The sequence below is a fragment of the Oikopleura dioica genome, chromosome 2 (assembly GCF_907165135.1).
Source record: "Oikopleura dioica chromosome 2, OKI2018_I68_1.0, whole genome shotgun sequence".
NCBI classification, from domain to species: domain Eukaryota; kingdom Metazoa; phylum Chordata; class Appendicularia; order Copelata; family Oikopleuridae; genus Oikopleura; species Oikopleura dioica.
In genome coordinates this window covers 5,255,342-5,277,411 of record NC_137292.1, presented here as the reverse complement: position 1 = coordinate 5,277,411, position 22,070 = coordinate 5,255,342, and the positions used below count along the sequence as shown (strand labels likewise).

Here is a 22,070-nt window from a genome sequence, read left to right as displayed (position 1 = left end):
ACAAGAAAGAAATAAACCAATTTATTTACTTCCATTATTATGGTTTCTTGGTACCTTTTCACTAGAAAAAATTGTTGTCAACTTATAAATATAACAAATTGTTCTACTGTAGAAATAAGCTTCGAAGGCTTGATTTGAAAATTTCGATGACGACGACGGTTATTTTTCTGTCCCAATTACTGTCAGACGTTTCTTCTGCCTCGGACCTATTTAGGGACTTCCGGGATCGTGCAATAAATCAAAATTTTCACCGTTCGTAAAACAACGATTGCGCTCCGGAACGCTTATTTTCAGACCTAATAAACAAATGCCATGATCATTTTTCAACCCTCTTTCAAAAATGCCCATGATTTCTTCGGCCAAAATAAGGGTGTCTCGATCTTAGAACCGCTTGAATATTCAACCCGAAAATATCATCCTGAAAAGAGTCCTTCCCATGGAATCGTGGATCGATTTCGAAAAAGAAAAAACCTGCAACTGACCCTCTTTTTAACCAAAGTCATTACCGCGTGTCACTTCCGGGAAGGAGCAGCGTGCCTGTATTTGACCCTGTGAATCGCGATAGCAATCGATACATGTCGATCTTTCAAAATGATGAAAGCGCCCGGTTTCTTTCACAAGACCTTTCTTTTTTTCACACAGACTGAGTCGTTCAAGTTCATTCATTTTTTCATGCTCTTGAGCAAGATCAAAAAAAAAATGTTTATTAAAACAGGGATAAAGCTACTGAAAGGCAGAAAACAGTGACTTGAAGACTAAAACTAAGACAAGTTCGTTTCCCGGAGGCGATCAAATTTTGATGAGGTAGAATTTGAATGGAAGATTGGACTAAAAAGAATGATTTTATATGCAAGAAAAAGGTCTAGAACTTACGAGACAAGGAGTTCAAACTCTTCTCTACTTCCGAATTCGACGAATTTGAGGAATTGGAGTAGTTAGCATAGTAATCGGTCTCGTTGAAATAATCATAAAATCCTTCATACATCGAGTCTCCAGCTGATTCTTCGCATCTCGGCGGCATAGGATCTACGATCGTCTTGAAAAGAAAGATGATTACAGTCATCGCCTTTTGATTTTTACCAGAACAGCGAGATTGCATTTGACCTCCAACGATGGAACATCATCCAGCTTGAAGAGGATGAAGGAGAAGGAAGTGAAAGATTTTCGTTTTATCGAGAGAATGTCTCTAGAATTACAGTATGATTTCAGAAGAAAGGTTAATCTTACTTGAATTCTTTGCTTGGGCAGAAGTTGTTGAAAATATTGAGGCTTTTCTGTCCACTTTTGATGTCACATTCTTTCAAATATACCCTTAAAAGTTGAGTCTAAGAAGGGCGAAATCGATGTTGACGCCCTTAAGAAAAAAGTCCTCTACGCAGTTTACCAGTAAAAATCATTTGGTTTCTGCATCTGAACCGAGACGGTAATCGTGTCGCCGAGAAAAAAGCTCTTTTCGCTCATTTTGCCATCATCGTATTCCCGCTCATCACGGTCGTCACTAGTCACGAGTGACAGGCCAAGGTTGTTAATTATCTCCGCCGCTTGTAATTCTTCCTTGACGGCGGAGACGACTGGGTCGCTGATTTCGATCCGCTCGTTGTCCAGGTTCAGGGTTTTGTTGTAGTAGCACTCGAGTTCGACCGGTTCCATCAATTTGATTTCAAAATTGACATTTACCGGAGAAAATTGAAGCCAAGCGGATGTTCTGACAAATGAAGAATCCTTTCAAAAATGACAAGAATTTTTAAGGAAAAATATTTCAGAAAGAAACTTACCGGGATTTCTTCAGTACAGGCAACAATGGCCGGCAGGCCAGGAGCAGTTCCGTTGGCGGGAACAAGTGGAAATGTACAGTTGTCTCTGAGCTCTAGAATACGAATCGGAATCTTCAGCATGAAGCTGGTATTTCGTACCTTCGAGAATCGAGTCTTTTTTCAAATCCCTCGACTTCGTGACGTACAAACCCGCTCCGGACCTCGGAACGGCCGGGTATTCCATTGCCCTGCATGTTTCATTCAAAGTAATCGCCATCGTTAAGAAAGTGCAATCGACATTTACAATGTCGCAATTTATCGTGGCTGATCTTTTCACCCGCCCATTTTGAGCCAAAATCTTTAAATGGATCCTTCTTTTTCCTTATTAAACCCTTTCTCTTATTCAAAGATCGATTCCTGTTCGAGAAAAAAGATTAATAAAATATTCATGCTTCTGAGTAAATTTTGAACTGTTTCGGCTGCATCCGATCTGCAAATCCAAAGTTGCATGGTTCATAAAACTGCGCTTTTATGACGCTTCAAAAGAATAGCAATTTTGATCGCATAATTATTGCCCTGGAAGTGAAAAAGAAGAAGAGAGAAGAGGGGAAAAGAATCGAAAACGAGTTTTGCTTAGTTGCAGTTTCTTGGGTGGTGAAGTTCGTTGGTGGTGCACGAGAGCACCGAGGCTGGTGCAGTTTAGTTCGCAAGAAAATTTCGAGAGGATAATGCTCTTTACTTTGAAAAAGGTTACATAAGCCGGTAGCTTTGATTTCACAAGAAAAAGTTGGACTAAGAGGAGAATTTATTGAAGGCGGAAATAATTTTTTTGAAAATAATCATTTTTTTTTTACAGAATGGGTTTTGAATAAAAAAGGATCGGAAATTCGTCAATGGGCGGAATTTTTTTATTTTTTTTTTTTGATGAAATCTTCAATCGTTTGTTTATTTGCCGGAGCAGGTCTTGAGACAAGTGGAGCTGAGCAGCTTCTTGGAGGTTGGATCTCGGAGGCAGACGTTGACGGCGCACTCCATGTAGAGATTCATGTCGCTTGGGCCAAAGGTGAAACTGGTGAAGCTGAAGCTTGGTGGAGCGGTTCTGGTGCCGGAAATCTTGCTGTTATCGAAGGCGACGGCGGCTTGGGGAGCGCACTGATTGGCGAGGACGGTGTACTTCTTGCCGGTCTTGGTGGACTTGTCGTAGACGGTGCAGGCGGCGATCTAAGAAATCATCAAAAACTGGTAGAAAGAAGATATTGTTTACCTGGTAATCGTATGGGACGGATGGGGCGAAGGTGGATGTGACGGTACCAGTGAGTTTGTCACCTAAGATGTTCGTTACGACACGTGATTATGAGCGATGACTTACCAATAGTGATGGTAGAGGAAGGTCCCTTGAGACTAAGTGAGAAGAGAGAATCGAGCTTAAAAAATGTTAACCAGTGTTTAAAGAGCTTGTTTTACCGTGGAAGAGCCGGAAATTTGAGTTGTGGTGACACCGTATTTGACGTTGAAAGCGCTGCTCATCATGTTGACTTGGCTGGCATATTCGCACTTGGCTTTGAACTTGAACACTCTGCTGGCGGTGATGGTTCCGGTGGTTGGATCAGTTGCAGAGACGTCCCATTCGACGGCGATCTTGGATCCCTGAGACCACTTGCCGCCGCAGGAAGCGAGACTGATCGAGCGAGTTTGGGTACCGCTGCTTGGGAAGGTGTACTTGCAGGTTCCGATGTTGAGGACGGTCTTGCTGAAGTAAGAAGAGGAGAGGTTGGGGAGGAACGAGCCGACGCCGGCGGTGATTGTGGCAGAGGTGGCAGAGCAAGCAACTTCGACTGTAGTGGCATCCTTGAGTCGGAAATGTCTGGTGTAATAGCGAGTGTATCGACCGGTCGCATCCATTCCGTACCAGCTAACTGAGTGAACGTATTGGTCGAGCTGGGTCTTGTTTGGCGTCCATTCGCAAAGAGAGTATCCGGAAGTATTTGGAGTACCGCATTTGAGCCCGTCAGGACCATAAACATGTCTTCGTGGCAACTTGCTAATGAAAGTTCCCTTGCTCGTGTGGGCGCCCTCTCGAATGTAGAATTTGATGACTTGCTTCGATGAAGTGACCGTCACATCGGTGATGTAGGAACCAGTGTACGCAACAAATGGGAAATATGAGCAGAGAGAAGGAGTAGAGCTCGCAAGATCGAAATCACCAGCGGGTGCCTCGAATACGGGATCTTCAAGAGCAGCGGCGGCTTCGATTTCCTCCAAGTTCGGTTCTTGGTACTCGGAAACAGTGGTAATCGAGTTGTCCTCTTCGGTGATGTAGTTCTCGTTTTCAGGCAAGTTGTTGTAGAAGTCGTAAGTCATGTGCTTGGCTTCAGGGATGAACTGGACAGCTTCGTTGACCTCTTCACTATCGCTGTGATTCAACTCTTCTTCGCTGGCTACGAGCTCATCTTCGATTTCGGTCGAGTTGTCACCGCTTTTGTAGCTGTAGCTCCAAGAGGCATTTCTCTTGATGATCTGGAAGATGACGGGCATCGAGTGAAGTCGTTTGCCACTAGAGTCAAAGTCCTCGACCTGGATTGCGATGAAGTGGTTCTTCTTGTAAGTGTCCTGTCTAGGGTAATAGCGGATAACGCAGTTGTTTGGCTCGAGGTAGATATCCTTGCCGCCGATGAAGGTGGTGCCGCTGTAGAGTGAGAAAGTACCGGCCTCGGCAAACGTAGACCATCTGCATGAGACTTTGTTGCCTTCGGGGTCGAGTGGCAGAAGGTTCAAATGTTGGTAGTAACCAGTCGTGCAGCTTGTAAGCTGAGGGTTGACGAACCAGGCTGGTGGAGCGTTAAAAGATGGAGAGCTGTTCTTTGGATCGGTAACGATGGCGGTGTACTTCATCTGATTGCTTGCGACGGCGGTTTTAGAGCCGTTCGGTTGGAAGGGATAGCTGGTCGATCCAAAGAAGGTGTTTGTCGCGGTGTTGAAGAAGGAGTTGATGGTGAAGCCGGAGGTGTACTTCGACACGTCCAGCAATTGGTCATCTTTCTTTCCGTAGCAAAAGCTGTCGGCAACGTCGAGGTTGGTTACCTGGAAGTTGACTGCGCCGACGATAGATTCAGGACCGATCAAGGAGCTGGAGAGCTTTTTGTTAGCGATGTCGGTGGCAGAACAAGCTGTGGTGAACCCGAATCCGTTGCCTCTCTCGTACGAGAGCTCACGATTGATTCGGAGTTTATTCGCATCGGAGGTAGTTTGAACCTAAAAATTTTAATTAAATTTTTTATTTTTCTCTTGGCAACTTTACCTGATAACCCATGCCCCTGAATCGAGACCAGTGACCGGCCTCGCTCAAGGAGAGAATAGCCAAATTCAGCTTCATCGCGTTTTTGTTGTTGGTTCTTTCAGAGCCCAACAAGAAAAAAGGTAATTTCTCTAGACGAGTACTACACCCGGAGCATGCTGCATCGCGGTTTTTATGCTACCGAACTTGGCGGTGGTGCACGAGAGCACCTTGGCTGGTGCTGTCTAGTTCTATGGAAAGTTTCGCGCAGGAAAGTAATCCTCTTTACTTTGGAAAATGCTCTATAAGCACCACAATCAAGTGCTGGTTATCCAATCAGTGTTGCTAAATCATAAAGTCGAAGGCGAAAATAATTATATAATAAAAAATTAAATATATAATTCATCATATAATATAATAATATCATTTATATAATATTATACATTCTTTTATACCGTATATTATATTATATTCTCGGAATGAAATTTGACGGAGACAGCATTATTTCAAGAAGACAGATATTTAGAGAGCGAAATTAATAGGCCGTATTATACATCTAAAAAGTTGAGCTCTGCTACCATCCATAACATATCGAACAAGCACCACAAATTAAACTTTGTCAGCTAAGTAGCTTATCTCAAGTACCTTAGATAATAAAAATGTCGTCTAAACAGAAACGAATTTGTTGTCGATTTTTATGCAAGGATCAGCAGAAGACGATCTTTTGATTTCAAAGTCAAGGGGTAATCTCCGGTTACTAGACCGAACGCGCGGTGCATTTTTGTGCGTTTCGGCGCCAAGTCTAGTGCAGTTTATTTTCGATGACAGCGCTTAACCCCTTCTTTTCTCCTGCTTTCAGAAATCATTTTTCCTAGTCCATCTCATTTATTCAATAAGTTTTCTATACAGACGTGACAGGGCTCGTATCCAACCAGAAACGAGTGAATAAAGTGCTGATAAGCAAGATAATGATTGCTAAAATGTAAAAATACGCCATTGTCCGGTCAAAAACAGTCGCTGCGTATTTCCACTCTTCTTCGTACGCTGCGCCAAGATCTCCCTCGTGAGTCGCTTTGTTGATGCAAACGATTTCTAAAATGATCGTGAATCGAACGCTCGAAAATTTCAGCTCTACCTTCAAGAATCTCTTTCAGAAGACGTTCAGTGGTGCTTTTCACTTCGTCGAGAACATCGTTGATTTCTTCCGCCTCGGCAGCTGCTTCTTCGTCCGTTTTTTCTTGCGGCCGATCTGGGGGTGGGCCCATGGTAAAGAGGATCTTGGGCAAGAAATCGATGAAAACGCATCGAATCTTCAACGGATTTAACAAACAATGAGCTAATTCTATCATAAGAAAATTAAGATATTTGAAAATCCGTTGGCCATTTTGGCATTCTCTTCGCTTCTTCTCCAGTTGTATGATGTAGTCGAAGACAGAAGATTGTCGAAATGAGAGAACATGCAACGAGAACGAGAGATGCGACGAAAAACTGCCCGATAAGTGGTGTTTTAGCGGGCATAGGGGGAATTTGCTGAGTCAACTGGTCCATAAAAACGACGAGAGCGAGGAGAATCGTGATGTCTAAATACAAAAATATCGTTGGAGCTTGTTCGATTGACTGAGAATGTTTGATTACTTACTTAGGCCGACTTTTTCGCCAGCATCTGGGGGCATGAAAAAACCGAGAATGATGAGAATTACTGTCAGAATGCAGGGGACGACGATGGAGAGTGTTGGCAAGAGGGTGTATCGCTTGAAGACGATTTCGTATGTGATGTCTTTTGACAAAGTTAAACATTAAACATAGGGACATTTATCTTCAATTTTTTCAACTTTGCCTGGATATTTTTCTACGCAGCAGGGATACTTTGTTTCTCTCATGATTCCATCAGTACTAAGGATATTCCATTCCGTCGAGTTTGGTTTCATCGGATCTAATTACTGTAACTCCACTTGATAAAATCAAAAAGAATCCTTACTGTCGAGAATTTGCCCCGTCTGGCCTGGACCAGTTATATTATTCGTCGCGGTTTTGAGCTGGAAAGCAATGTCTCTGCTTGAATACGTCCAAGGACCAAAAGTCAAGGGACAGGCTTGAGTGTCGTAAGGAAAGAAGGTCATGTCAAAAACGCAGCCAGCCTCGAAATTGATTGGAGTGATCCAGTTGCATGTGCCATCGTAGTTGACTGTAATACCCGCCTGATACTTGCTGTCGAAGTCGTCTGATAGACTCTCCATCAGAACAACATCGGGTTTCCAGATTCGGTCAGGAGCAATGATCACGTGCGTGATATTGTTGTTCAAACTCGGTCTCCAGTGAAGAAAATCGTCTCGCCAGGTGAAATCCATTCTAGGAAGAATTCATGGCCATTCTTTGTTTTCTAACTTACGTAGCCGTAAAAAAGACCCGTTGCTGTTTCGCGTCGATTCCATGAAACTGGCTCAATCGAATGTCCAATTCCATCGGCATCGGAGTGTCCGTAAAAGCAGTCGGAATCTTTCCCGGATTCGCTTCTTCCATTTCATTTTCAATATATTTGACGCACTCGTCGGGCACAAGAGCCGAGTCCCAAGGATGCACTTCGAATTTTTCAAGCGCTTCGGCTTCACTCATTGTGCATCCAGGCTGACTAACGTCGACCACGTAGCTCCAGCCTTTTAGGAGGCGATCGTAGAGGATTCCAGTGTTGAAGCGGCCATGAGCTAAAAAAGTTTTTCTTTCAAAATATCTCTTAAAAACTTACCTAGGCTCAAAAATCCAAAAAAGAAAAGCCTCATTCTTGAGCCCGTCTCACTTCGGACTGCTTGACGCACTTCGCGATCACCTTCGAAAATAATGTGGTATTTTAACGATGAACTCCAATAACGCCTCCGTCTTCGCGTCAATTCTCATAATGTACAACTTTAGTGCATCCGGTATTATTTCGCCTTGACGAAACGAGTTAAGACTCTTTCAGCTTTGCGGTAAAACTATAAATGTAATAAATATTTCCTCGACTTTGTGACCTTGAAAGTCAGAAAATTCAGCATTTTCGAAGCTTTTTTGATAATTTTGATGGAAAGATCATGAACTATGATTTTTTTTATTTTCTTAATATATGATGCGGTTTCTCTTTCTCAGCTTTTTTCTCAAAACCATTTTATGGGCTCAATTATTTCAAGTTTTATTTACAATTCTAGCAATAAAATTAGCAATTAAAAAGCAATTACTCTACCATCAACCATCAACCAAGCAATAACCATCAAAGAATAGCGCCAAGAAAGAACAGCTGAGCTAGAATCTCAAATATCCCGCTTAGATGAAAAATCAGCAATTGTCCCCTACCTTGGCGGAAATTTCGAAATTTCGGAATTGCGCCCACCTGCGCGGGCAATTTTTCCGACCACCACATGAGGGCTTCTCTTTCATAAAAGCTCGACCGTTTTTTAACAATCCAAAAAACACGCAAGAAAATGATCTCCAAGACAACCATCAAAAACTTCTTCGCCTCTATGAAAAGCTCCAAAGAGTCCTCTGAACTGCGAAAACTGAAGATCGACTCCTCCATGATTTCACTCCCGATCGGCCAGGTCATCAAGCACAACAAGTTCGACAACTCCGAGATTGAATTCAATACAACAACAAGAAAAGCGATCTGCAACCAGAAACAGAAATTCAGAAAGTATCAAAAACTTTGAATAAAAAAGAAAAAGGAAATTTATAGTTGTACGTTTTTATTTGTTGAGAAAAGCAGTGTCAGATGTATTCTTGAATTCTAGTTGAGGAGTAAGACATATGATTTCCACTAAAAACATATATAAATACCTTTTTTCGAGAAGAACTTTCAAAGAGACACCCTTATTTTTTCCATCGTAGAAGAAAATCAGGGTGTCTCTATAAACTTCTGACAAAAAAGAGTATTGCTTCTTTTTGAAAAGAATTTTCTTAGAGAGACCCTTATTTTATTCGATAATTGAGTAAAATAAGGGTGTCACTTAGTAAGCCTCGGACAAAAATAAGATTTTGACCATTGTTCCTTCTCGAAAAGAATTTTCAAGGAAATACCCTTATTTTGATTGATTGTTGAATAAAATAAGGGTGTCTCTTTGTTATCTTCTAACGAAAATTAAACAAGATTTCTGAGCATTGTTTTTTTTCGAAAAAAATTATCAAAGAGAGACCCTTATTAAAACCGATTCTTGAATAAAATAAGGGTGTCGATATGTGAATTTTTGAGCAATTACCTCACGCATTCTGGTCGTTCATGCCGCTGTTCGTGACCATTTTCCAGCAGTTGATTGCTCCATTGATTTTGCTATTTTCAGGACAATGGATTAAGGGATTAGCGAAGCGATGATTTTTCATATTTCCCAGCGAAATATATATCACATTAAAATGAGCGCACCTTGATTGTTAAATTGTACCCGCATTCCTGGAAAAAGCGCGAATTCGGCTTTGCGGACTCGGCTGTTATGAGGCACGTAAGGACTAAAAAGCGATGAAGAGGAAAGTGTTTAAGGGGGTCTCACCGATATTTATAAATATAATGAAGAAAGATGCTACTAGAAAATATATACACCAGCTGGGAACTGAAACAGAAGATCCCTTCAAAATTGAGACGGGAGAAAGCTGAAAGAATTTCGAGACGAAAATGAATGACGTTTGTTACCTTTTGAGAGGGCTTGTAGTAGTCCCGAAGAAGCGGAATTGTGAATGATAATGTACAGGCCAGTACTGACAGCAAATCGATCATGTGGAACAGAATCGATAGAATGTTCTGAAAAGCGGTTTTCCCTTTCTTTCTCCGATAAAAAGATGAATTAATGACGATCATAATTCTCAAGCTGATAAGAAAGAACTTACGAGTCTGTATTTAAAATCTGGTCGATGTCCACCGATCGAGATGCATCTCAGTCCAAAAACTCCGCTCAGAAATGCCAAAGAGTGGGATAAAATGGAGACGATGATAAATAATCGTGAAATCTGAAAGACAAAATTTCAAATTTGAAATTCTAGAGCCGACTTTTTGCAGAAAAATCGGCAAGGCTTAAGGGTGTCAACATCGAATTCGCTATTTTTCGATGTGGACACCCTTAAACTATGATAAGCAGTTTAAAGTTAAGATCAAATCATTTTTTCGAACTACAGTATTGCCAATATTGAATACTGGCTTCTTATTGGTCGAAAAAACCCTTGAAAAGAACCAAGAAATGGATGAAAATTGAATATTGAACCGATTGTCTGAATTCGTATTGAGCCAAGACAGGGGTATAAAGCGCGATTACTGACCAAAATTGCGGCTAATGTAAATCTGTACCTTTATCTCGAGAGGAATTTCTTTGTACACATCTTCTAATCCCGAGCAAATCCACTTTGCGCTCTTTATCTCTTGATTGCACCTAACCCAGAGGCCCTGGTTGTAATCCGGAAAGATGTTTTTGAACAAATCGTCGGACTTGTCGATCTTCCAATACGGCGTAATCGTCGCCACGATGATCAGTCCTACAGACGGAATAATAAATAAACCAAGAAGAAGAAAGGGTTCAAGATCGAAAGACACAAAGAGCCTTTTTACCTAATGATAGCAAATTACACAGGACAGAGAGGGTTTCCACGAGGATCATTTTTTACTTCAGAAAGTTCAAATCGGAACAAAATTGAAAGACCATAATGATAATAAGATAAGGATAAATATGTAATTTATCAGATCGAGATTTTATTTGAAAATATAAATAAATTATCGTATAGAAAACGAAGGGTAGAAACCGACAAAAATCTCGAAAAATTTCTTGTAGATTTTCAACCAATCAGAAGCCAGGATTCGTCGCATCGGCCAATTAGGAGCTGAGTAGCCGCCAACGCAAAATTTGTCGAATTTTTTTGACGTTCTCCCATTTAAGGGATCCCCCCCTGTTTTTTCAAGTGCTTCATAAAGGTCTATTTTTGATATTTTCAGATTCCTCATGTTCTGAGGATCATTATGATGTATCATATGACAAACAAAATTTCCCCCATTTTTTAGACAAAATTTAGTATTTGGACCCTAAAGTAGATAATGTAGGAAACTTCTTTTTTGGGCCAACCCTAACACATTAAATATATTACCCTCTATCTCATTAAAATTTTGAACTTTTCCTTTCATCTGTTCAATATGCATATTCCCATGAAAATAATTTCTCTCCTTTCTTTCCAAGATCGTATCTTCTTTTCTCTTCTATGTCTCCTCCTCGCCGCTTCCTTTTTCTCGACAAATGCGTCTCTCTTTTCGTCAATGCGAATTCAGTATAAGCTGAATATAGTTTTTACTTTTCAAAATATGTTGAAAATGAATTATTCGATGATATTTTTAATCGCCGCAGAGTGGCTCCTGCCTCATGAAAAATGCACAGCCCTAGCCTCTCGCTGGGGCTTGCGGGCTCGAGCGGAGCTCAACCATTAAGGGTGATCAACAACACAATCCATTACGTCGTTTTTCCGAAAAAAAAAACTTTCAAGACCCCTCTCTTTCCTTAGAAATATCGAGCAATTACAATCCTTAAGGGTTCTACCTTCGATTTCCCCAACATTTTCAGTCATTGGGGTCATCGACGGTAGTATCCTTAATTTTCGGAAAAACCTCGAAAATAGGTCCAAAAATTGCCAATTTTCGGAAAATCAGATTTTTTTTTTGCGAAAATCAACAATCTTAGGCCGCTTTGAACAAGTTTTAACGACAATTTTCGCAGAAAAATTACCTTCTGAATTATTTTTTTGATCGAAAAAAAGCAATTTAAATCCAATGCATTATTATTTTTTCTCTGAGTAGCCCTTTTTTCCTCAGTTTTGAGTTTGTCAAGTTATGTGAAAAAAAAAACGCTTTAGAGGACACAAGGGGAAGTGAGCAGGATAATCATCAGGGCCATCGATTCTCTTTTGAAAAAATAATTAACGAGTACGAGCCGGCCCAAGGGATACTAAAGAAAAGCGCATCTTCATCATCATTTGGCCCGAATTAAGGGATGATCGCCGAGTTCGAATGGAAACAAAAAAAGACAAGTTCATATTTTGACTCTACTTTTCTTAGCTTAGTTTAAACTTGACCTTGCTCTTACCTTTTTTCTTAAAAGCAAGTGAACTTTTTCTCTCTCTTTTTTTCGACGCAAGCGATTTTAACGAACCTCGTAAGACGGTGTAAGAAACTGTAAGAATGCGAAAAGAAGAAAGAAAGAATTCGTTTTGTGAAGTTTGATTGACAGCTTTTCAATCTACGACCGCGTGCGAATGAGTGTGATCCCTGCGATCGAAATCATTCCATTGATTACAGTAATCGTGCACCAGCACGTTTCCCCTCTATTCCAAGTTTAGCTAAGACCATTTCTATTGATAGAAGCATTTTCGTTTAAGTATCGAAAACATTATTTTCAAATTATTCATCAAAGCAGTAAAAGAAATTTTTGACTAGAAAAGGAGAAGCTGCAGGGTGCCATGGATCGCTGACGTAAAAATTTAAAGGACCAGAAGAATATGCACCAGAAATATCGTAACTTCCAGAGGTAAGAATTTCTCCATCTCGTTTCATTACATGCTCAACCTTTTCATCCTTCGATTTCTCATCGGAGAGCGCTTTCAATTCGAGGGAGTATGTGTTCCATTCTCCTTCATCACAAGGCGCCATCGTTACTTTTTGATAGTTGACGCTTGGATTTTTGTGATGAATAGCAATGTGAAGATCAGTGTCATTGATATTTCTCCAGATCCCAAAAACTCGGTCGCCAGGGTGACCAATATTATCACCAGCGGTCACGTGGAAAATGTTGATGAATTCACCAAGTGGCATCGAGTTGTTGCAGAAGATATCAATACTGAAAGCAAAATACAATGTTGCCTCGCCAGATCCAACATGATTGTCTCTTCGTGGTTCGATGAAATCATCTATTATTGTGACCTTATTTTTATCGCAGATTTCCAGAGCTTGAGTTGGTGTTGTCTCGATGTCTGCTGACATTGTTGTTGTTTCGATTGATGAATAGGTAGTAGAATCAATCGGAGAAGTTGTCGTTGTTATCATTTCTGCGGTTGAAATTGAAGATGATGCTGACATTGATGTTGTTTGTGAAGGTATGATTGAACTCGTTGTCTCTGTCATCGTTGAAGGTAGAGTTGTTATAGTAATTGACGATGTTTCGGACTCATCAACGCTGAGTTCTGAAGTTGCGATCATGATTGAAGTTGGACTCTCCTCCGTCGCTGTTGTCTCTGAAGCGGATGTTGATTCTTGGTTTGTCGATGCCATAGTTGTAGGCACACTCTTTGTCTCCATAGAAAATGATGTGATTGGGGAAAATGTAGTCATTTTCGGTTCCTCAGTAGTTTCTGCGAATGAATTTGAAGTCGTTGTCAAAGTTGAAGACATTGTTGTGAGTGGAACTTTCATTGTCTTGTCAGTCGTTGCGGCTGTAGTTGAAGGAGCTGGAAGAACTGAACCATGCGTTGTTTGACGATCAAGCGCTGATGTTGTAGAAGTTGTTGTAGTAGTCGTCGAAGTAGTTTTCAAGCTTGAATTGTTGAATTTGTTATACAAGATCGGTGCTGTAATACAAGCTCCCAGAAAGCTGAAAAATGCAAAAAGATAAAGTGAAATCGCTATTTTTCTCTCCATTATGATCTTTCTCAAGTGGTAAAAGGTAGATGTGCACCAGCTTTCAGATGCTTAAATATTGTCTTTTATTTACAGTGATGTTTGGTTATGCACCTGAACCAAACGAATACTTTTGATCTCCGAACGTTTGAACTAACCAACGAGGTCTTACAGTAACAAAATGCCTGAGACGGAAGCAAGTTTGTCAATAATTCAGAAATCCGCAAACACTCTCGGATCAAGATTTTTCTTTGGGCGCCTTGACAAGTTCGATTACCTTAAGTGCCAAAAAATGTATCCCGAAAGGAAGAGATAAAAGTTCATGCGGCATATTCAGCCAAATTCAATAAAAAGAAGCAGTTTATTATATAAAACAGAAATAATAAGCGGTTCATAAAGATATTTCCTCAAAAGTCTCAATGCTCCTGAAGTTCAATCCACCAAAGAAAGTCTCTATTTTTCAAGTCTATTTTGTCCATTCGAAGCCAATTATAGCTGCCATCTATATTATTTTTCCACCCTTGAAAAGATTTTTAATCAAAAGCTCGAATTTTTTGCCTACCTCTTGTCTGGTCTCCTGCCGCTCTCACTGTATAAGGACACTCTGAATCATCACAGGCGATTCGTTCTATCAACCAAGTGTTTCCATGCTGTGACGAATCAATATCACTGATTCTTACATGATTGACGTATTGGTAATTTCCATCCTTGCTGTTCTTAAAGTAAACGGCTTTTGTTGGCTTCTTGTCTGCGTATAGTGTGTGAGTGTGGATGATATATTCGTTTTTTCTAGGGGTCGCTTCAAATTCCACGTGATGGATTCCTTTATTATCCAAATTTTTCGTTTTCATCCATTTTTGGTTTTTTTGCCCGTCACCACATTTAACCGTCATCTAAAGTGTAATGTTTGAGGAAGAATTTTGAGAAGGGTTTCACTTTTTTATCGTGAGTAAGGAATCCGATTGTAGCGTGGATGCATGTTGGAACATCGTCGATTTCGAAACAGACTCCTCCACCGCAATCGTAACCGTAGCATTGATTGATGGTTGGGTCGACTGTCGTGGTGCTGGTGGTGGTGGTTGTGGTTGTCGTAATCGTTGTCGTGCTCGTAGTCGTTGTCGTGGTCGTAGTCGTAGTCGTGGTCGTAGTCGTGGTCGTAGTCATTGTGGTGGAGGTATTGGTGGTGGTCGTAGACGTTGTCGTTGTCGCTGTGGTGGTGGTGGCAATTGTTGTTGTTTCGGTTGTTGTTGAAGTCATGGTAGTAGTATCCATTATCGTAATTGTTGTTGGAGTCGTAGTTGTAGTCTTTGCTGTTGTAATCGTTGTTCTGGAAGTTGATGCGGAAGATGTTGCTAATAATGCTGTTGATTTTGTTGTTTTAGTTGTTGTTGAAGGTGATTTTGAACTCATAATTGTTGATTGTATCGAAGATGGAGGCAGACTCGTTGATGCAAAGGAACTTGACGTGGAACCCGAGCTCGATGTTTTTGTTGTTGCTGAAGACATAGTCTTTGTTGTTACAGAAACTGTCTTTGTCGTCGAATCAAGTGACGAAGACTTCGATGTTGTTGGGACTGTTGCTGTTGGAGCTGATGTAGATGTGGTCTCAGGTCTTGGAGGAAACCTCGTTGAGTGGTAAACTGTCGTTGTTGCATCATTTGGAGAATACCGTGATTGCTCACGGTTTTTGCCGTATAAAATAGGTGCAGTGATACAAGCTCCAAGAAAACTCCAGAAAGCAAAAAGATAAAGTGGAATTGCGAATTTTCTCTCCATTTTCTGAACTCTTGAATACGATGAGTATTATTGATACGAAGTTCGCGTCTGTTTATATCGACGCGATTTTATTTGGTTATGAGGACGCCCAGCTGAAGTAAACGAATAATCGCCTCGAATATTATCGCTCTTTTTGTCAACGATTTGACTCTGACCTGGAATCTAAGGTGCATATTCTCGAATTGATTGACATACTTGAAGGAAGTGATTACGAGCAGCCAGGTGTTTCGAACGAATAAATGATTTGGGACATTTATCGGGAATAAGTTGACACCGATAAACAGCAACGGAAATAAAAATAAATCCTATTCGAAAATTGATGGACTTCTAACCAAGCAAACCAGGGTTGTCAAAGGCCAGTGAAATACTCATTTGGTAACTCGGGTACCTGATTTAGGGTCGCTTCTTTGGTTCTTAAGGACCCCCGTCAACAATTTTCGAAAAATCTATTTTCGGAATTTCAAAATTTTGACCCCGGAAATGGACTCTACGGGTCAAAAAACGATTTTGAGGCTTCATTTTTTGGGGGTCTATCTCGACTCTAACACCCTCAAAATCGCGTAATTTTGATCGATGTCCTTTGCGAAAATTTATTAAAAGCATAGTTGTTTATTAACAAGTTCAGAGATCAAAGAATGATTGGCATGATTTTATTGCTCGTGAATTTCTATCCACCAAAGAAAGTCCTTGTTGTTCAAGTCAACTGGTTCAAGTCGGATGTAATTATAGCCACCATCCAACATCTTTTTCCATCCTTGAAAACAAACAAGTCAAAAGCTCCATCTTTTCGTTATCTACCTCTAGTCTGATCATCTGCTGCTCTGACTGTATAAGGGCATTCAGCATCCTCACAGGCGATTCTTTCTATCAGCCATGTGTTTCCATACTTTGACAAATCGGCACCAGCAGTTTTTACATGATTGATATAATAATAATTAATATCTGTATTTTCTCTGTAATACATCGCTTGTGTTGTGTTATCCAATGTGTGAGTGTGAATCATATATACGTTTTTTCTCGGGGCTGCTTCGAAATCAAAGTGATGAGGGAGGCCGTTGTTCAAAAGTTTTGTTTTCACCCACCACTGGTTTTTAGAATCGTCTCCGCATGCTGCTGTCCTCTTAAAAATGAGCCTTGAAAAAATTAAGACATAAAAACGATATACTCACTGTCTTGTCGTGAGTAATGAAGCCAATTGTACCGGAAATGCACATAGGAGCACCGTCGATTTCGAAACAAATGCCTTTGTCACAATCGAAGTCGTAGCACAGGTTAGCGTTTGGGTCGGTTGTTCTTGTCGCAAGCGTCGTCGTTGTTTTTGACGCTGTTGTTGTGACGATTTTCAATAAGGATTTCTGAATGAAATCCTGACCCCCCTTTTTTATTAGCTCATTGAAAAGAGGAAAATAGCGTCATAGCACGTGACTGAAGTCCCAAAAGTGCCAAAACTTTCCCGCCCGGGAATTTTCGACTCGTCTGAGATACAAGAGCTTGGTATAGCTCAAAATGATGCAATTCTTTTAAATTTCTATTATTCAAGCAAGAGATAAAGGGATGAAAAGAACTCACAGAGACGATTATTTTGAGCTATTACAAGCCTTATTAGCTCAGACGAGCCGAAAATGCCCGAGCGGGAAAGTTTGAGTTTTTTGGGACTTCAGTCACGTGCCATGACATCATTTTTTCGAAAACTTCATCATGTTCCCGGCGAATCTGGGATAACTTTTTAGGCTCTTTCAAATGAGAAAATAAAATACGGGGGTAAGGATTTTACTCAGAAATCCTTTTTGAAAATCGTCTGTTGTTTTTGTTTTAATCGTGGAAGATGTTGTTGTAGTCGTCGTAGTCATTGTCGAAACTGTTGTCGTTGAAAAAATTGGAGATGTAGGAATTGTTGTTGTCCATGTTTTTGTTGATAAAACCGACGCTGTTGTTGTCGTGATGGGCAAGCTGTGTCTGCTCGTAGTTTCTGGCTCCATTGTCTGTGCCGCTGATGTCAATTCCCTTTCTGTTGATTGGGTTATTTCCACAGTGGGTTCATTAGATGAGCTTGCAGTAGTTGACTGCATTGAAGATGATGACGCTTTTGTTGTTGAAGGAAACCTCGTCGAATCAAAAACTGTCGTTGTTGCATCAATCGTGGAACAACTAGACTGCCAGATTTTGCCATATAAAATTGGCGCAGTGATACAAGCTCCGAGAAAACTCAAAAGAGCAAAAACATAAAGTGGAATTACGACTTTTCTCTCCATCTTAGGAATGAGTTTTCTCGATATCAAGTTTGCGTGTGTTTATTTCATCGTCTTCGTGTTTGATTATGAGGACAGCCAGCTGAAGTGCAGAAGAACGCATGAAACGGGCTATCAGAATTTCTGGACTTTTATCAGGACCAATTTGACATTGATAAAAATTATCTAATTAAACTTCGAAGAATCAAGGTCGAAAAAAAAAGTTTAATCTTTGACGATCTTTGATAAAATACGACCGTGAAAAATTGCATCAAAGAATTTGTCACATTTCTGGAGCCGCTGACATTTTCGCTTGTTCATCGCTACGGTAGTCGATCCTATCGCCAGCGAAAAAAAGGATGATCCAAGATTGACTGATTTTACTGCCTCGATCACGTTTTAGGCGACACTATCATCCGCTTATTATCGAAAACTTCGAAATTGATGGATCTCGGACTTATCGGATCTTACTTTACATCAAATCATTCACATGGGTGTCATCTATCAAAATTTATTAAAAGAATAGCAGTTTAGTATCAAGTTCAGAAGTCAAAGAGTGATTGAGATGAGTTTCATTGCTCGTGAATTTCGATCCACCAAAGAAAGTCCTTGTTGTTCAGGTCAACTGGTTCAAGTCGAATGTAATTATAGCCACCATCCAACTTCTTTTTCCAACCTTGAAAAAAAATTTAATCAAAAGCTTGATTTTTTTGTTATTTGCCTCTAGTCTGATCATCTGCTGCTCGCACCGTATAAGGGCATTCAGCATCATCGCAGGCGATTCGTTCTATCAACCATGTGTTTCCGTACTTTGACAAATCAGCACCAGCGGTTTTAACATGATAGACATAATAATAATTGTTGTCTGTATTCTCTCTGTAATACATCGCTTGTGTTGTACTATCCAATGTGTGAGTATGTATCATGTATTCGTTTTTTCTCGGCGATGCTTCGAAATCCAAGTGGTGAGGGGGGCCGTTGTTCATGGCTATTGTTTTCATCCACCACTGGTTTTTTGAATCGTTTCCACATGTTGCAGTCCTCTGAAAAATGACGTTTGAAAAAATAAAGAAATAAAACGAAAATTTACTGTTTTGTCATGAGTAATGAAGCCAATCGTACCAGAATCGGAGCATCGGAGCATCGTCGATTTCGAAACAAATGCCTTTACCACAATCGTAGTCGTAGCAGAGGTTGATGTTTTCATCGCTTGTTGTCGTCGCCAGGGTCGTCGTTGTTGGTGGTGCTGTTGTTTGGGCTGTTGTTGCTGTCGTCGTCGAAGAACTTGTTTTCGTGGTTATAGATGTTGTTGTAGTCGTCATTGTTGAAACTGTTGTCGATGTAGTTGTCCTTTCCATTGATGGTGAAAACGTTGGATTCAAAGTCGACTCTTTCAAACTCAAAGTTGTTGACTGGAATGAAGATGATGACGCTTTTGTTGTTGAAGGGAACATCGTCGAATGAACTGCTGTCGTTGTTGCATCAATGGTAGCAGAACTTGACTGCCAGCGGGTTTTGCCGTATAAAATCGGCGCAGTGATACAAGCTCCAAGAAAACTCAAAAAAGCAAAAACATAAAGAGGAATTGCGACTTTTCTCTCCATTATCTGAATGAAAATTCTCGATACCAAGTTCGCGTGTGTTTATTTCCTCGCATTCGTACTATTTGATTTCGAGGACAGCCAGCTGAAGTAAACGAATAAAGTGGACTACCAGAACTTTATCGGGAATTATTAGACACTGATAAGAATTATCTGACATAGAACTTCCAAAAAAGTAGGTCAGAAAATATTTTATTCTTTGAAGATCTTTGAAAAGAAGACCGTGAAAAATTGCATCAAAGAATTTGTCACATTTCTGGAGCCGCTGACATTTTCAGCTCCACGGTAGTCGTTCCTATCGCCAGCGAAAAAAGGGATGATCCAAGATTGACTGATGATACTCCGTCAATCCTGTTTTAGGCGACACGTCAAGAAGGTACTTCGCATTTTCGTCAAAAAGCATCAGCCGCTTATTAGTGGAGAAAAATTTTGAGAAACATTTTTTGCGTCACGTTTTCTTTTCAGAACATGGTTGAAACCGCCACGAGTGTCACGTTCCAAAATGTTTTATTTTTCAAGAGACGAATTTTATTCTAGCGCCAGTTGACAGGCTCGCGGTCGGATAACTATCCACATTTTCGTGTCGGACAGTTCTTTTTTACAAGAAAGATGGAAAAAAGAAACACATTTTTTTTCTGACGAATTCACCTTGGAGGTTACAATAATTTCTAAGGAATCGACAGGTTTGTAGGTTGAGCTCAGCAACCTGTGTAAAAACCTGAGTCAGGGTCTGACTTTCAGACTCTCAAAAATCTTGAATAAAAAGCCGCGAAAAGAAGCCGCTACGCGGCTTTTTATTCAAGATTTTTGAGAGTCTGAAAGTCAGACCCTGACTCAGGTTTTTACACAGGTTGTCGAGCTCAGTCAATAGCGCTTGCATCTTTATCTTCCATTTTTTGTGAAATTTTGGACGAAAAAATTCTGATACGGGCAGCCCTAGCTGAAGTTATGCAATAATTAAAATCTCTAATTATTATGCTTCTGATTTAACATTGTTAAATGTTTGACATAACCATTCGGTTTTGTTGACTGATCAAAACAGATTAACATTGTTACCGATTTCTTCAGAAAACGAAATTGATAGACAGTTTGATGTTTAAACTTGGAACTTTACCATCAAACACAAAACTTGAAGTTTGTTTTATCTTTTGGTACCGAATTAATTCAATAAAACTATATATTTTTCGCTAAACCAAAAAATGGAAGTGAACTTTTGAATTACCAATAAGATTGCTGCATTTGGTTTACCGGCCAATCAAAACCCTGATTCATAAAATGAGTTCCATTTTTGGTTCTTCCTATATTTTTGGGTTAAACCGATTAATGGAAATGATTTTATGGATCAGGATTTTGATTGGACGGTAGGCCAAATATAGCAATCTTATTGGTAATCTTAAAAAACTTGCATTTTTTGGTTCTTTCCATATTTTCGCTTCTTCTGCTTGAAGTTGAGGCAATAGAAGTTCTCTGAAAATTACGAGTTCTGTGTTAAAAATAGAACTACTGAGAAAATGGGTACTGGGGATAACAAGAAACAACGTCATGTTCGCGAAAATGTAAAATTGTCGTGTAGAGCACGAATCAGACATTTTTCACCGCATTTTGACCACATTTGATCCCCGTGTTTCTGACTCACTGAGTCACTTAATTCCATTGATGTCCGAGTGTTCCTTCTACAGTACTTTTTTTTCTGGAGAAAAAATGGTGAACTTTGGGAACAAGAAAAAAATAATGAAATCTCGAAGGCTTTAGAAAATCTCGCTTGAACCGCCAATTTAACAGTCGGCGGCCGAGCGGCTAAGTCAGAAGTTGCATAATTTTACATTTTCGAAGTCTCAGAGTTCTCTTAGATGCTCCAGATACGACGTCTCAGAGTTCAACCACGCGGTTTTTTCGTTTGCCAAAGTTGATTAGCGAGTAATTTATTTCCCGCGCTTCAGTTTGCTGAACGCTAATAACTGGGTCAAGCAGACGATATCGAAGAAGAAGATAAAGACAGCTTTTTAACTTATTTTTTCTTGAAAAAAACAAAGTGATACCCTTAAAAATCTAGATAAACAGATCGGACAATGATAATATTTAAAAGGGCTTTTAGAAAAGATTAAACAAAGTGATACCCTTAAGGGATCCCCTCCCGATTTGAAAAATATCATCGAGAGCTTTTATGTGATATATTTTTGGAATCTCCGTTGTCTGGCGATCATTTTCATATATTATGTCAAAGGGAGTCCGTCACGTGGTAAGCCGTGACACAGCTTTGAAAATGGCTAATTTTAACGAAAAATTTTACTTAGAAAAAATTCGCAATTTTTTCGACTTTTCAAAGTCGACATAATCAGATGAATAAATGCTCATTAGAAAGCTTAGAGAAAACTGAACTAGAAAAAAATAGATTTAATAAAATATCTAACCACCAAAAGGCGCTAGAGAGCAAAGAAAGTCAAAAAAATGGCAAAAATCAGTTAAAAAACATCTTGTTAAGAAAAATTCTACAATCCTTGACGGAATCACATGCCTGTACTAGAGATTGTAGATCAGGGATCAAGGAAGACAGTTGTTATTGATTTAAGGCTCTATCTAAGAGCAGAAAAAACAAGTTCGATTTTGAAAATGGCCCAAAATGGGGGTTTTCGCGAGTATCAATGTTTTCAGCCCGTCTTTTCAAGGTGTTTCCCCTTATGAAAATTAATTTCTGTACTAGAGTTTGTTCATTAAGAAAAGGGCTTCAAAATGAGCCCTTATACTTGTAAAAAGCTCACCCCTAAAAAAAGTAGTTCGAAGTCAAAGTTGACGAAATCGGGGGGGGGATCCCTTAATATTTTTTTTATAAATTTCACCATT

General features: G+C 40.0%; 4 protein-coding genes across 4 annotated transcripts; all 4 read right to left on the bottom strand.

Annotated features, from left to right (window-relative positions):
• Window positions 1–694: 694 nt before the first annotated feature.
• LOC145699493 (uncharacterized) lies at window positions 695–2,108 on the bottom strand. The gene is made up of 7 exons (XM_081776766.1): window positions 1,914–2,108; window positions 1,776–1,867; window positions 1,385–1,722; window positions 1,228–1,311; window positions 1,081–1,186; window positions 874–1,036; window positions 695–828 (listed from the first exon to the last, which is right to left on the bottom strand). The coding sequence occupies exons 1-7, from the start codon at window positions 2,029–2,031 to the stop codon at window positions 707–709; spliced, it is 1,023 nt and encodes a 340-aa protein (XP_081632892.1). The 5' UTR covers window positions 2,032–2,108; the 3' UTR covers window positions 695–706.
• Window positions 2,109–2,541: 433 nt separating this feature from the next.
• On the bottom strand, window positions 2,542–5,183 carry LOC145697293 (uncharacterized). Its single transcript, XM_081774479.1, has 5 exons — window positions 5,053–5,183; window positions 3,219–5,006; window positions 3,124–3,178; window positions 3,019–3,080; window positions 2,542–2,975 (listed from the first exon to the last, which is right to left on the bottom strand). The coding sequence occupies exons 1-5, from the start codon at window positions 5,125–5,127 to the stop codon at window positions 2,700–2,702; spliced, it is 2,256 nt and encodes a 751-aa protein (XP_081630605.1). The 5' UTR covers window positions 5,128–5,183; the 3' UTR covers window positions 2,542–2,699.
• A 742-nt stretch (window positions 5,184–5,925) lies between these two features.
• LOC145697863 (acetylcholine receptor subunit alpha-type acr-16-like) lies at window positions 5,926–7,905 on the bottom strand. The gene is made up of 7 exons (XM_081775069.1): window positions 7,772–7,905; window positions 7,418–7,730; window positions 7,007–7,377; window positions 6,866–6,961; window positions 6,668–6,805; window positions 6,164–6,608; window positions 5,926–6,120 (listed from the first exon to the last, which is right to left on the bottom strand). The coding sequence occupies exons 1-6, from the start codon at window positions 7,803–7,805 to the stop codon at window positions 6,385–6,387; spliced, it is 1,176 nt and encodes a 391-aa protein (XP_081631195.1). The 5' UTR covers window positions 7,806–7,905; the 3' UTR covers window positions 5,926–6,120; window positions 6,164–6,384.
• An 8,131-nt stretch (window positions 7,906–16,036) lies between these two features.
• LOC145700222 (uncharacterized) lies at window positions 16,037–16,410 on the bottom strand. Its single transcript, XM_081777473.1, has 2 exons — window positions 16,199–16,410; window positions 16,037–16,154 (listed from the first exon to the last, which is right to left on the bottom strand). The coding sequence occupies exons 1-2, from the start codon at window positions 16,401–16,403 to the stop codon at window positions 16,051–16,053; spliced, it is 309 nt and encodes a 102-aa protein (XP_081633599.1). The 5' UTR covers window positions 16,404–16,410; the 3' UTR covers window positions 16,037–16,050.
• Window positions 16,411–22,070: the final 5,660 nt, after the last annotated feature.